Here is a 15,023-nt window from a genome sequence, read left to right as displayed (position 1 = left end):
CCTGGAGATGTGATGAAACCAAAGGGGACTCCTACTTCCTCAGCATTGTTTGAAATTTCAAGATGAAAATGTAACGATATAATAATTATGTCATTTTTATAACTCCCCCAAAAGTTAATGTGGCAATTTTAAAATTCATTAAACACATTTTCATTTAAAACACATTCATTTAATATGCATATATCTTCACATATCTTTATTTTATAAGGACTTGAATGTTTTTCAGCCTTATTAAAAATCATAAAAATGTCTTAAAGGTGGGAGTAGCAAGTCTGTTGCCATTCTGGTTTCTCAATGGAGGGACGTTCCTCCCTATGTTACTACAAGAAAACTTCAGCCTCAAGGCAGATACAATCTCTAATTCTAAACAAATCTTATGTTAAATTGTTGTGCTTGATCGGAATGTCCAGTGAAATACCAATATTACAAAACTCATCAAGAATCTTCTGGAAGGATTAGAGCTTCAGTGGAGAACCAGCCTTTTTACTGATAGCAACCCTTCCTTTGGGATCCTTTTTGAAAACCTCTGTACAACTTTGCTCGGGAATAAATTGGAAAGTGCTCCATATCTCATTATAATGTCTTGGAAAGCGTCCGAAAATTGGGACCACCACAGCTTCCTGATAGACATATGATATTTGGTTATTGGAAAAGCCATCAAGACAAGATGGAATATAGTCACATGCCCAAAGATTGAAATTTCTTGAAACATGTTGCCTTTTTTCTGGGGGGATCTTCCTACGTCCCATGCCCTGTGGAAGAATTACAAGAAGATTAGGACAAATATATTCAAGGTAACACAGTTCTAAGGTCTTTCATAAAACCAGCTACATGACATCCTGTGTGGAAATGCACACTGTGACAACCATTTCCAGAGGTGTCCTTTACCAACCTGTCGAAGGCTATAAATCAACGCTCAAAACGGGCTGGTGTTATTTTATTATTGTTCTCGAAGCCTTCCACTCCGAGGGGACTGGACTTCTAGAGACATGGAGGGCAGAACCGGAAAGACCACAGCTGGAAACAGCCTATATTAACCAGTGTGGACTCCAAGGGACCCTAGGTACGTTCCCTGCGCCCAGGTGGCTCTTCAGTGTCTCCACCTGGGCTGCACCCCCAGCATTCGGCAGGACAGGTGGTTCTCACTTTGAGAGGTCTGAAGAGGTGGATTCTTTCCCATCCCAGAGGGTTCCCAACAAGGAAGCAGCACCTTTGGATCTTTGGCCACAGGCGTCCTCACTAACTCTCAGGACCTTACACATGACCCTGAGAATCACCGTGTATTCAAAATGGTGCTCATAACCAGGTGAAGACTAAGAAAACACTATGCTTAGACAAAAGACTAGAAGGAAATAGACATCAGATTGCCTAGGCTTTATGTTAGTAAAGTGAGGTTGTCCTTTCATAAGGGTGAGTATCACCTGCCAGAGTGGCAGATGGCATACTCAAATTAGGGTACTTTAAGGAGAGTTTAATAAAGGGGCTCTGTGTGGGGAGACCCCAGGAAACAGTGCACTGGCTCTGTGTGCGAGAGGCTTGGGGAGGATTGGAGTTCACACGGGTCAGCCCCCAGGCCCACGGCAGAGAGAAAAGCGGAGAGTGGCTCTGGAGGGACAAAGGAAAGATGCTGGTCACACCTTTCTAAAAAATCTCTTGCAGATACTCCAGAAAAATAAATACATAAAAGGAAGGGATGAAATGAATAAGGAAAGAGCTACAAGGAAAGTAACAAATAAAGCTTGTAAGTCCAAATACTTGCTGACAATGTGACTATGAAATATACTGAAACTTTAAGACTCCACAAGAAGATAAATAGGAAATAAAGGAGGGACAGAGGGGAAACGTGGGGAGAAACAAGCCAAGAGCCGGGAGGTGAGTCACCAACCTGGAACTGAAATTTCAGGATTTCAACTTGACTAGAGAAGTGAGGGCCACTTGACATTATCCCATGAGAATGACACCTCCATGAGTTGCGGAGCACAGACTCCCCCAATACAAGGACCCCCAGAACAGGCAGTGACAGAAGTAAGCACTCTGAAGGACGACCTTATTCTTGAGGAAAAGCTATAGATATTAATTTTTTATTCATAGAGTAATACATTGTTAATATATTTCTTAAACATTTATACTTAAGGGTAACCACTAGTGGCAGGATATCGATGAAAAACAGAGTGAGCAAATAAATTCAATCTAGCAAAGTTGGGGGGAGGTATAACATACAAACATGACAAATAGGAAACATAAAATGAGATGGCAAAAATAAAACCAAAAACAAATTATCATGATAATGTGACTGGGCTAAATTCTTATGTAAAGGATGACTTCTGAATTTTTAAAAACCATGTTCTGTTTTGTTTATAATAAAAAGCAAACCCAAAACAAAATGACTACAAAGTATAAAGACAAAGGAATGGACCATAATATAAGGAACAAATGTTAACAACAAGACATTAATATCTATGCTAATTAATATCAGTGCTAATGTCACAATATAGAATTAATGGTTACATGAATTGGTTACATGCATTAAAGCATATAAAGAGGGTCACTTCACATTGATAAATAATAAAAGCCACTAAGAAATTAAAATAATAATGAATTTTTATGCAGAAAGATATGGTATTCAATCATATGAGGCAAAAATTATTTAGAAACTCAAGGATAGTCTTAGAAGGAGAAATTGACATCTCAAGACCAATATTAAGAAAAGTACATGAAGGTATAAATAACATGATTAACAGTCCTGCATTAATGAAGATGAAGAACTTTGTAACCAACAGATGGGGAATATATATTCTTTCTCAACACCCATGAAGCACTTGTTAATATGAATCATATACAAGATAACAAAGATAATCTTTATAATTCAAAAAGTAGAAATCACAGATTGCATTCTTTAAAACTTACTATAACCCATAGAACCAGATATTTTCAATAAAACGATGGTCTTTAAAAATTCTAGCCATATAGAAAATTCAAAACATTCTTGTAAAGTATTTTTAGTTAAAAAATAAATCAAAAATTAAATCATAAACTATTTTGGAAACAAATGATAATGAGATCCTAGTTAGAAAAACCTTTGGGATGTAGCCAAAGCAATAATCTGAGACATATTCAAAGATTTCATGAATTAAATAATGAAACAGTTGCAAATATATGAACTAAACATTCAACTGAAAAAGATTTAAAAGAACTGCAAAATAAGAGTATTTTAAAAAATATTACACCAATTAATTTCAAATGAAATAAGTAAATTTTAGGCAAACACGTATTAGCAAAATCTGCTCAAGAAGAGCTAGAAAGTTTGAATAGATTAATCATGATGCGAGAAAAAAGATATCAAACCCAAATAGATTTACAAGAAATTCTATCTAATCTTCATTAAACTGAAAATCCATACATTATATATAAACTATTTCAGAACATAGAGAAAGTTGGAAAGCTTCCAATGCTTTCTGTGAGACTAGCAAAAACTTCTGGTAAAATACATGTGGTTCAATCCTATTTATATCATTAACAAGATATACACTTATATATGTATGTTTGCATATGAATTGCAAAAATTCTCAAACTTTACCCACCAAGCCATTATCAGAGAATCATCAAGGTGAGATTGTGAGGAGGGAAAACAAGGGTGCAAATTTAATTTTGTATAATTCTGTATTATTTGAACATTTTAAAGGACTTAGGTTACTTTGGTAGCTTACAAAATCATTTTAAACATTCCATTTAGAGAAGCAGGCAGAGTGCATATTCTGGTTCTGTATTCTATACTCTGCAGAGGCAAACCAGATATTTTAAAATTAAACCGCTTTAATTTGGCTTAGATATTGTATCCTAGAGGAGAGGGTAGCTTTGGGCAAATCGTTTCACTTCGCTGGTTCTCAGTTTTCTCACCTCTAGATTGGGGATGATAAAAGAGTAACTAACCAATAGGGTTGTTGTGACTCCGTAATAAGTGAAATAATATGCGGAGACAGCATATGGCACCTGCTTGACAAAGGGTGGGTGCTGTTAACATCCTCCTCATCAACATCACGACTTTCAGGTTTGGTGTGAGGCTTCTCAGAGATCAACAGATACAACTCTCCACCTGTGAACGAACCCTGCCCTGTCCAGCTCCATAGCCCCCAGCCACATGTGTTTTTGAGCACATGAAGCATGGCTCTTCCAAATTCAGAGGTACCTTAAGTGTGAAATAGAAACTGGATTTAGACTTAGTTTGGGGAATGTAAAACATCTCATTAATAATTTTTAATTGATGACATGTTGAATTGATCATTTGGGGCATGACTGGATTAGATAAAATATATAAAAATTGATTTCCTGTTTGTACTTAACGTGGTTACTGGGAATTTAAAATTGCATATATGGACTGTAATATATTTCCATTGCACAGTGCTGTGTTAAGCCACCACTAAGAAGAGCAGTCATTGTCTCCAATGATGGGGGATCCACCACCTCTAGAGGAAAGACAACTCCAGTTATCAGAAAGTCCTTCTTTATGTTATGTAAGCTCTCCATCCCTTTGATCCGTCCTCGTGGTCCTGGCTCTGCCAGCAGACACACACATAGGCAATCCCTCTTTCCCACGACATCGTCACAAGAAGAAAGCTCACCAATGAGACAGCTGAGGGGAAGGCCCTTTGGGAAGCATGACGTGCACAAAAACCTAACCAGGAGGCTGTTGCAACTTTGAAAGCTGCATGGAACTCTGGGAGCTTCATGCATTTTTTTTTTTTAACCTGTAACCTTCTGAGGCTTTCATTTTGACCTTGTTCCAATTTTGAGGTCCGTCCTCTATCTTCAGCACATCTTGGAAAATTAAGAGCTCCAATGTCCCTCCCTATTTGATTAGTAATTTGGAGAGAAATACTCACAGAGTCAAAGAAGTGTCCAAAATTCTGACAGCTGTACCGATTGTCGTGTACGGAGAAGGGGAAGTTATTATTGACAGCTTGCTGGGAAAGTGGAAGGGGAGAGACGAAAAGCACACATCAGAACGCCAGCAGGCTTTCAGAACCGGCCTACGGGGCGGAAGGCAGACGGAGGAGCAGGTGGCCTAGACGTGAGAGCTAAGCCGTCACCGCGGATGCAGCAAACAGCAAGCCGGTGAGGTCAGAGGAGTGCACGTCAGCTCACGGCTGGGAAACACAACCCCACTGCCAGCTTGCTAGCAATCATAAAAATTCTTTTTCAAAACACCTTCTTTGGAGGCAAGGAAGGAAAAGTTTACAGGCCCATGGAATTGAAGGCTGGAAAGGAGTTCTGAGGCCACGGAGGCCCACGTCTTCATCTGGCCAGGAAGGGTCCTAGAGAGCCAGAGCGCTGGCGCCGCTGCCTGGTGAGTCCACGAAGTGTGAAGTCAATGCCTGCTTCTCCTTGGGCCACTTCCGGCCCCTGAAGCTGCTCACGCACTGGCCTGGGAGGCAGAGCGTGCGTGTGAATGGTCTGTGAGCGGTAACCAGAGGTGTTGCTTCTTGCCTATACACGGGCCTAACCTGATACCATGTTTCCCCGAAAATAAGCCCTAGCCGGACCATCAGCTCTAATGCGTCTTTTAGAGCAAAAATTAATATAAGACCCTGTCTTATTTTAATATAAGACCTGGTATAATATAGTATAATACCGGGTCTTATATTAATTTTTGCTCCAAAAGATGCATTAGAGCTGATGGTCTGGCTAGGTCTTATTTTCAGGGAAACACAGTCGTCTGGACCAGGGGGTAGCTCCTTCTAGAGAGTACCCAGGGGGTCAGAGTGACCGGGGTGGGGATGCTACCAGGAATGGTGAATAAGCAGTTCCTTCCAAGGCAGAATTATCTGGCCCCAAATGCCAGTGGTGCCGTCCCCTTGGAGAGCTGTGGGGGCGTGTGCCCGTGGCCCGTGCTCTGGACTCACCTTCTCCCGGGCTTTGTAGATTGGCGGTAGTTTCCTCTCTATTTGCTGAGAGAAATGTGGGTGGCGGGGCTCTTTTAACATAGCACTGGTGATGGATTCCCATGTCTTCTGCGTTAGTCCAATGTGGGGGAACTAGAAAAACAGCACACGCCTTGATTAAAACCAGACGCATCTGACTTCTAAGCCAAGTATCAGGGCTTCCTCTGTAAAGTGATTAAAATGCAATTTGGGTGCTTCTGGCATGCAGTGGAAATGGCATAATGTTAAGTATTCTTTCCAAGACAAAAACTAGTGTAACGGCTCAAGGCCATTACTGTTGGCTGTTTCAAGTTACCTGGGCCACCCCTGCTGTGCTGGAGCCTGGTGAAGAGGGTGTGGCCCAGTGAAAGGGAGCTGATGACCTCTGAGAAGACACAGATGTGTTATCTGAGATCGTGTTCTCCTCATAATAGGGGCCAAAGATCCAGCCCAGGTCGACAGGGGTGAGCCAACCTCCTGCAGGTATGAGGTAGAGCCTAAGACACATGGAAGTTAAGCAGTGAAGGGGCCCAGGTGACTCTTCAATGAGAATATTGGGTAGTAAAGAGTGGGGATATTCTTAGAGGGGCTAGAGGGACTTGGTGTCTCCCCATGAAGGGGAGGGAAGGAAACGGGACCAGGTGGAGGGAAGTGGTCCCAACAAAGGCCTCAACCACCCCAGAGCACAGAAAGCTCTGGATAAGGGATGGCCTCTCAGAGTTGTCCTGAGTTGGGGCAAGATGGCTAGGCCTTTGTGTGCCCTCATTGATCAGTCACTAGGTGTGGGCTGCCCAGGAAGAGGGGGGGACCTGAGGGAGGCAGCTCTCCTCCAGGTGGGCTGACCACTCAGGGCTGCGCTCTCAGTAGCTGGGGGAAGGAGTCCTTCATTCCTGGAGGAGGATGTGGGAGCCACTGTAGCTCACCCCAGTTGTATTTAAATAGCACCTCTTAAAAGCCAGCCCAACAAAGTGGGCTTTGACCTAGGGATCTTTAGGAGAGAATTATGAGTGAAAACTAAAATACGAACAAAACTCAAGACCCCAGCTCTTGGTGAAACTTCCCACAAAGGGAGGAAGCATAATATCGTGGGGGGGTCACAGACTGTACACTCAGAGTCCTGAGTCTGGTCCCAGCTCTCTCTCCTGTGAGGGAGCCTCATATAAGAGATTGAACTTTTCCAAACCCCAGTTTCTTTATCCGTAAAATGGGAATAATAATAATACCAACTTGGTAGGGTAGATGTGATTAGAAGAGTAAATGTATACACTCAGTGCGCAATAACTGTTAGCAGGGTCTATTTTTGCTCACAACTGTCCCCTCCTTTGTCCCCACACCCATTGCCATGGCCTCAGGCAGGTCCTTCTTCTTCCTCTTTTGAATTATTATATCAGCCCACGCTGCCATTCTCTCTCATTCCTTCTCAAGTCACAATATAACTGTATGTTCAGGTGGCTTATGTTTCGCGTCAGCACAAGAGTGTGTTTAGTATGTTACTATTTATGTAAAAAGGTGGGGAGATTAGAGTATATATGTTGTACACTTGGGGCGTTCTCAGTGGTGGTGAGAAGCAGCGGGCTAGATGCCACATAGCAACGGAGGGATCTTTTAAACACAGTGCTGGGTGGAAAAAAGAAGAAACAGAATGGGATCTATAAACTGACACCATTTCTGTAACTAAATAACCCATGTACACAAAACAACAATACACAATTTACCAGAACATACCCAAATAGGACTCTCATTAAACACATCTCTCTGGCTCCTGCGGGATGAGGAATGGGGACAGCGTGATGAAACGACCACACCAACCATCATGCCGTCCGGCACCCGGGCTCGGGCTCTCGGAGGGAAGTGGCCACAGGGTCCCCTTGGAGGGGGGCGGGGTCACGGGAGGAGAAAGCCTTGCTTTTCAGGATCATTTCCCACCACTTAAATGTTACTTAGTAAGTGCATCTCTGACATGGTCTTTATCCACAACAAAAGTGAGCGTATTTGTTTCTGATTGGAGCTGTAATACACACTCATGGTTTTAAAAAATTCAAACAATAATAAAAAATTTAAAAAGCATATGGAAGAAAGTATAATTCCCCTGAAATTATATCACTCTTTCCTCTTAACTCTTGGGTGACCATCTTTTTCATAGATCCCTACATGACTCTATATATATATATAATTTTGCACACATAGGATCATATTATAAATGTGATTTCTAAAAATTATAAATACCTTTTCACAGTCACTTCCGGTCACTTATTCCTTCCCCTTCCTGTCATCCCCGCTGCCACTCCAGGTAACAATATTAACAACTGAGTGTTCATGTGATCATATACGAAATCAACTGTACCTGCAGGGGCAACTTACATTGCTTTACAAAAACTGGACCATGTGCCACATACTATTTTTCACCTCGCTTTTCTCACTTAATATAGCCTAAAAAGTTTCAAAGTTAACTTACATATTTCTAATATTTTTAAACAATTATTTTTTAAAGTAAATATAAATAACACAAAGGGCTTCCAAACTCAGAGCCTTTCCCGTCTCCCCCCTCCGGTCTGACCGGTCAGCCTCCTGTCGGGGCAGCTGTGGACATCAGGCCGGGGAGGAGAGCTGTTCTAGGGTCAGGAACGACCCCTCTCACCAGCTACCTGACAACTGACTTGACTTCATTTGTATTCTCAGAGTGCATGGACTGAATCAGTGTAAAAAAAAAATGGTTCTAGCATTTTAATTTTATTCTTTTAAAATATATATTTAATGGCTATACCATAATAGCTGTGAAATAAACCCTTCTGTTAGATATTGTAACCGTGAAATATAGCTTTTTAACTAGTTAGTGGTGAAAATTTTGCTGCATTCAATCACTCAGCGACTGAAATATTAAATAGGAAGGTGACAGTGTGTGGAAAAGCCTTTCCTACCCGGCAACAGCCAGATTACAGCCAGCAAGGTCAACTGCAAAATGACTGTCACTTCTAATGTGGCAATTACTGTCCTCCCAAATGGGCTGCGGCTGACTCGAAGCCAACAATTTCTTTAATTTTCCCAACTCGTCTACAAGTCACTTTGGGAAACTCCAGGATCCTCTGTACTCCTTTCATGCTCTTAGGTCCTGGCAGCAGAAAGGACCCACACCCAGGGCTAAAGTCGGATACTGGGAGACCGTCTCTCTCCAGCTAAACCCAGCCCTGGGCACATTGCTGGGATTGCAATAGGAGATGAAATGTTCATTCTCGCTTCCTCTCTTGCACAGAACACTGACTTTGTTTGGGGTAGCAATGTGGCCGGTTAAAAACACCTCCCCAAACTTCTCTACAGCTAAATTGGACAAGAGACTGCAAGAGATGAAAGCAGCCGTCTGCGGGGCGGGGCTCCTGGGAGAGCTGTTGCTTCCCCACAGGAAGGGGCAGACTTGATTGGCAGGTGCCTTCTGCCTTTGTGCTCTTTGCCCTCCCCCTCATTTACCTCTCTGAGCTGAATATCCCCACATGAAGGATGTCGGAAAAGGCTGAAAGGAACTGGCCTCTGACGATTCCCTAGAACATACATACCAGCCCGGAACTGCCTGCTTCTGGATTTACTGATACTTGAGAAATACAAACCCCCATTTGGTTAAGGCACTGTAGTCAGCTTTGCACAATATTCAGTCAAACACAATCCTAACTGATATTGTAGGTTTTAGAAAGAGGCAAAGCTACTTAGTGTGAGAAGCTTACATTTCTCCCTTCATAACTGATTAGCGTTATGTAGTTCACACTATTTCCCATTTTACTTTAGCTGCCAGGGAACTCAGAGTCAAATTTGACGCCCAAATGCTACCATGCAGGCCATATGGGCTCTGTGCGTGTGCGTGTGTGTGTGTGTGTGTGAGTGTTACATATTTTCCCATTCTCAGCCTCTTATTCTAAAGTATATTTAAACTGGTTCTGAATTTTTATTTTATTTATACTTTACTATTTTACTGTGAATATTTTCCACACATTAAATCTCTGTGGAATGAAGCAGGATGTAGAAGAAAGAATGTGTGTGTGTGTATGTATGTGTATATGTGTATATACACACATACACAGAGCGACAAGGCTAGGACCTCACACTTACAGGTGCAGCAAATGTTTCTTAAACGTGGCAGAAAGAGTGATGATTCCACCAGGCTTTGTAAGTGATCTCATAAGAGAGGGGTCTAAGGAAGAGTGTGAAGCTGAAAAGGTCAAGTTTTCAAAAGATCAAGATAGGGAAATGATGCATTTCTTCACTCCTACCCTTTCCCAGTCTGGTGGGGCTAAAGGCGTCAGATCATAGGCCAATCAGAACTTGTTTTGAGTTTCCTTGTATAACATACATTCCTTCAAAGGCTTTTGGAGAACCTCCTGGGCACCAGGTCCTAGTCTAGGCACGTGGGATACAATCAGTGAATAAACAGGACAAAGGATCCCATCCCCTGTGACGCTTATATTCTAGCAGAGGGAGAAAACAATACACATCAGATACTAAATTATACAGGACGTTAGAAGATAGATGCTTTGGGGGAGAAAAGCAGGTTAGGCAGCAGTACTGCGTAGTGGGCACTCCTGAGGTGCCAGTGTGCGGAGCGTTTCGCACACATATCTCATTTAATTCTCCCAAGAATGCTATGCGAGCCCCATTTCATAGATGGAGGAACCAAGGCTCAGCAAAGTGATTTATGAAGTCATGCCACGGCAAGCAGCAGAACTGGGGCGGGGATCAGGTCGGGACCCCTGCCCGCACCTGCGTGGTGCGAGAAAGGTAAAAGAGGGCACCATCTTTCTTACCCATCTTCCGTCCTTGTCGAAAGGTGGCTTGAAGCGTCTCCCTTTGGCCATTTTATGCGGGAACTGTGGGTGGATGAGGTTGGCTCCCTCACCTCTCTGTTACCTCGTAAGTCCTACACATTTGGGAGCCACTCCTCCTGGTTCCTGATCTTTAATTCCCAGCCTCTACCAGATGGGACATCAGGAGTGCCCGCTGTCGTCATAGAATCAAGGCCGCCCATCACAATGGGGGCTGGGGGGAGGGGTTTTCTAAGCTCTCTGAGTGTTCCCACCGCTGGTTCCTCGCAGCGGCTGCTCCCCAATGTATGAGGCAGAGAGCCAGCAGGTCCCAGCTGAGGAAGCCCCATAAACAGGTCAGGCAGGTGAGGGCCAGGTTGTCGTAATGGCAAACACTGATTACCCTCTGAATCCTTGAACCAATAATATTTGAGTCAAATGTTCCCATGGTAACCACTTGCCCCAACCTTTTAGTTTTCAGAGGAGTAAACGGAATCTGGGCTGGGGTTCACCTTGCCCACGTTGCTGGCATTGCTACGCCCATGACCTCAGCCTCTCTCCATGCTCCTTGCATGGCCTCCTCTGTGTCCCAGTTAAGACTCATTGTCCTGGAGAGGACACACTCACTACTCACTCACCTACCTGCACACCACTGAGGCCAGAGGAAGTAACATCCATGGAAGATTATGACAGGCCAGGTGCTGTGCTAACTAAACACCTTCCCATGTTTTCATTTTATTTCTTTGCCACGACAACCTTCGGCGTTTATAACTGAGAAAACATGGTCAGTAACCAATGGATAGGGCAGCAGGTCAAAGGAAAGCTGCAGAGCGCTCGAGTGTCCCCAAGGGCCACGCGGCCTTCCCTGCTGACATACTGTCCCACCTCACTTCTACTTAGTGAGGTGCTGTCTGCTTCTCTTTCCTTCTCCTTTTTAAATGCTGTGTCTTGACAATTTTCTTGGCTATTCCACGTGAGAATCAAAGTAAACATCTACAGGAGACTCTGTCCCGCTCTCTCTTTTGCTAAGAAATTGTGTCCCCATCCCGCTCCTTCCCTAATCATTGACCCGGGTGTTCTAACAAGAGTTGCCACGTTAGTGACAGTGGGACCGTCTCCTCCGGCCAGCACTGACAGGCTCCAGAGAGCGGGGCTCCCAGAGGTAATGCCTGAGGTGGGGCAGTTCTCTCGCTACCTCAGGCCAAAAGTCACACGGTAAGGAGGTAGGAGGAAAAGGTGGTGGCAGCCGCCAGGTACTGGCGAGCCACTGTCCCAGCTCTAGACAAGCAACCTTGTTATGAGAGAAAAGTGAACCCTGCTGGGTTTCTGCCACCTGTTGGCAACCGCTCCGAGACGAGGCCCTTTCCCCGCCTCTTAACGTGCTGCTAGCCCCCGGAGGCAGCTATCGTCCTCATGGCCCCAGCAGAGTAGAGGAAGGGAGAAGAGGGGAGAGGCAGTACCCCAGTGCGTGACAGTAGACTCATCCCAGCCCCTCGGTTTCTAACATGCTCTCGTCATGGGCTCAGCTGCCTCCTCCTAAGGAAGGTTCCTTGCAGCTGCCCTGCACCTCGTGAGCCATGATGTCAATCTTTACCAAGGACTGTTATCGTCATTGTTTTATAGAACTTTCACAATAGTCCCAGGAGATGTGCTGCTTATTTTCCTTTTGTGGGCCACCCCTCCCCCAACTCTGATTCATTCTGCACCCATCGCCATCCTGTTCTGCATCCTGCAGGCTAGTTGACAAAGATTGTGCACACTGTTCCCTTACCCTTTGGCTTTGGCTGGATTCGTCCACCAGGAAGTACCAGTGGGGATTGGAAGGGCAGGAAGAGATAGGCCAAAGCAGCAGTGTACTGGTAAATGGTAACAACCAACTCTCTAGGAGAAAAGGCGCCTGATTTGTAATGCTGTTTGCCAATTGCCATGGTGCAAATACTTCTAGAATAGTGGATTTTAAGCTACTAACAGGGAGTTAGTAATAGATGTACACATCGGCTCAATACCCACCTGGGTCAAAGTATTGACCCCCCATGTTCCCTCCCCCCCAGGTCATATTTTCAAAGGAGCTGCATACCTCCACCTACCTCCCTGCTCCGGTCAGGAGGACCCTTTCCCACAACCACAGCTCTTGCTATAACACCTCCCTCTCCCAGCCTCTTTGGCCTATGGGTGGACTCGGCTCCCTGCTCTCACTAGTCCCTTATCAGCTCCGGTAACCCTGCCCACATCTCTGAAAGGAGACCCTTCATTAAATAGTCTTCTGTCTTGGAGTGGGCCATCAGGTTCCAGCTGGGACATGGGCCCAAACTAAGACAAATGTTAGTAATTATCTCCACTTACAGATGAGGAAACTGAGTCTCAGAGAAGTGACAGGACTCACCCACAGACACACAGCTAGTATGTGGCAGAGCCCAAACTAGAAGGTCAAGTTCAATGCCAGCTTCAAACAGGGTTCACTGTGCCGCACTTCCGTGACCCTGTTAAATGATGGGGCAATGTCTCGAGGAGGATTGCTTTTAACTCCCTTGCTTTAATCTGCAGAAAACGGTGCCTGTTGAAATGCCTACCTCTTCTTAGTCGTGAGCGCTCTCCATGCGCGCTCTGGGGGTCAGGGTAATGGTTGACATCATGCACGACTTCGGTAGTGCTCACCAGTGGCAGCAAAGCCAGCAGCACTGTACGAATGAAGGGATGGACAGGTACATAGAACGGCGTCTCCCACACCCTGACCCTGAAACTAAAGCAGGAAGAAGGGAGGAAGCTGAAGACTTGGAATTTAAAAACCTAAAAGCAGTGTCGTTTCCAACACAGTACTTCATGTGCATTCCCTTTGTCTCCACCAATGGAGCAGAAAGCCCTTTAGAACTGAAATCTCATTTAAAAGTATATTTTGCGTCTCCTCTCTATTCAGGCGTATGCTTTGCTAACCAAGGCACACGGTCACTGGTGAAGGTGTGTTCCAATTTGCCCTCTTTGGATGTTTGTTTAACATTCTAACAAATGTATCTAAGACAATCAAAACCGAATAAAGTAAACCTGGCCAGAACAAACAAAATTCAATTTTTCTTCAGCTAGGATTTCTTCCTCCCAGATTGGAATATGACCGTTCAGGGTTGATGTTATTATTTTCAGAGGTTTGAATTACTGGGCTGAGCTTTGCGACTCCTCATTCTGAAAACAAGTCCTGGAGCCCCCAAGGCCCTCAGACCACGGGGCTGAGGACATGAGAGGGCCACGCCCTGTCCTGCCTCACGCCTTTGCACGTGCTGGTCCCGGCGTGGAACACAGGGGTCCAGAACGACCTGTTAGCCTGTCTGGAAGGTGATGCTGAGCACACGGCAATGTTGATTTACTCAGTCAACAAATGTTTACTCAACATCCACTATGCGCCAGCACTGTTTTTAAACAGCACTAAGGCAATCACCAAACCAGTTCTTTATAAATAGCAAATCATGAATTTGCCAATACATACGATGGCTAATATCCCAAATTATTAATTAACCAAAAATTATTTTCAGTGAACTATCTACAGCATGTATAGCTAATTGTGCTGCCCACTTTGTTGCTACGACAGCTGTTGTGTATTTAGACTTCGAGCTCCTTCATGTCTGAAGTGTTAGGATTTTATGAAAGGTAGACGTGTCTGCCTGTTCCACGAGTTTCCAGTGCCGTGTGCCTTTCCTTGCTTTAATTATTAGATCTGCTGTCTTTTGCAGGACAGAAAGCAGTGGAATTATGGGTACTACGCAGGAATGTTTTCACACAGACGTCTGCACGTGCCCACATGGGCTGCCGCCCCAAAGCTCAGACCCTACACACACAGGCACACTTCAGTTTGTCATTCCACCAAATGAAAGTGTCACCTCTACATTCATTTCCACAAATCCTGGACAACTTAACTTGCATTTGGGGAAAGCCAACCCATCAGCATGTAAAAGGTGGAGCTGCTGAGACATTCTTAGGTGTCTGGATTATAAAACATATTTCCATGTCACCCTGCGAGGTAGACTATTTGGATTCTCTGTGCAGATAGTGACCAAACGGAGGGGACTCTGCACTCTTTTACTGTGACTCATGATTCATAGGGAGCGCCTGGAGGTGGTCATGGACGCACAACACGTATGAGCACCGTCTTGACAAGTAGTCGGGCAGCTGTCATGTGAAACACATTTTCTGTTTTGCCTTTTGTTGCAAACTATCTGGAAAATTAACTGCATTTCTCTCCTTTCCACTCAAAAAAAGAATTCCTGGTTGATGACAAGCAAGACTGACTGGAAAACAATGAGTGCTGGACCCACGTGAAGCTCATACACTTGAA

At 44.3% G+C, this 15,023-nt stretch overlaps 1 protein-coding gene across 1 annotated transcript; it reads right to left on the bottom strand.

The window, feature by feature from the left end:
* Window positions 1–455: 455 nt before the first annotated feature.
* On the bottom strand, window positions 456–10,756 carry TEX36 (testis expressed 36). The gene is made up of 4 exons (XM_019742159.2): window positions 10,706–10,756; window positions 5,901–6,032; window positions 4,881–4,961; window positions 456–752 (listed from the first exon to the last, which is right to left on the bottom strand). The coding sequence occupies exons 1-4, from the start codon at window positions 10,754–10,756 to the stop codon at window positions 456–458; spliced, it is 561 nt and encodes a 186-aa protein (XP_019597718.1).
* Between the last annotated feature and the right edge of the window lie 4,267 nt (window positions 10,757–15,023).

Source organism: Rhinolophus sinicus, linkage group LG07, assembly GCF_036562045.2.
Source record: "Rhinolophus sinicus isolate RSC01 linkage group LG07, ASM3656204v1, whole genome shotgun sequence".
Taxonomy (NCBI): Eukaryota; Metazoa; Chordata; class Mammalia; order Chiroptera; family Rhinolophidae; genus Rhinolophus; species Rhinolophus sinicus.
Note: the sequence above shows the minus strand (reverse complement) of the source record. Positions and strands in the feature narration are given on the sequence as shown.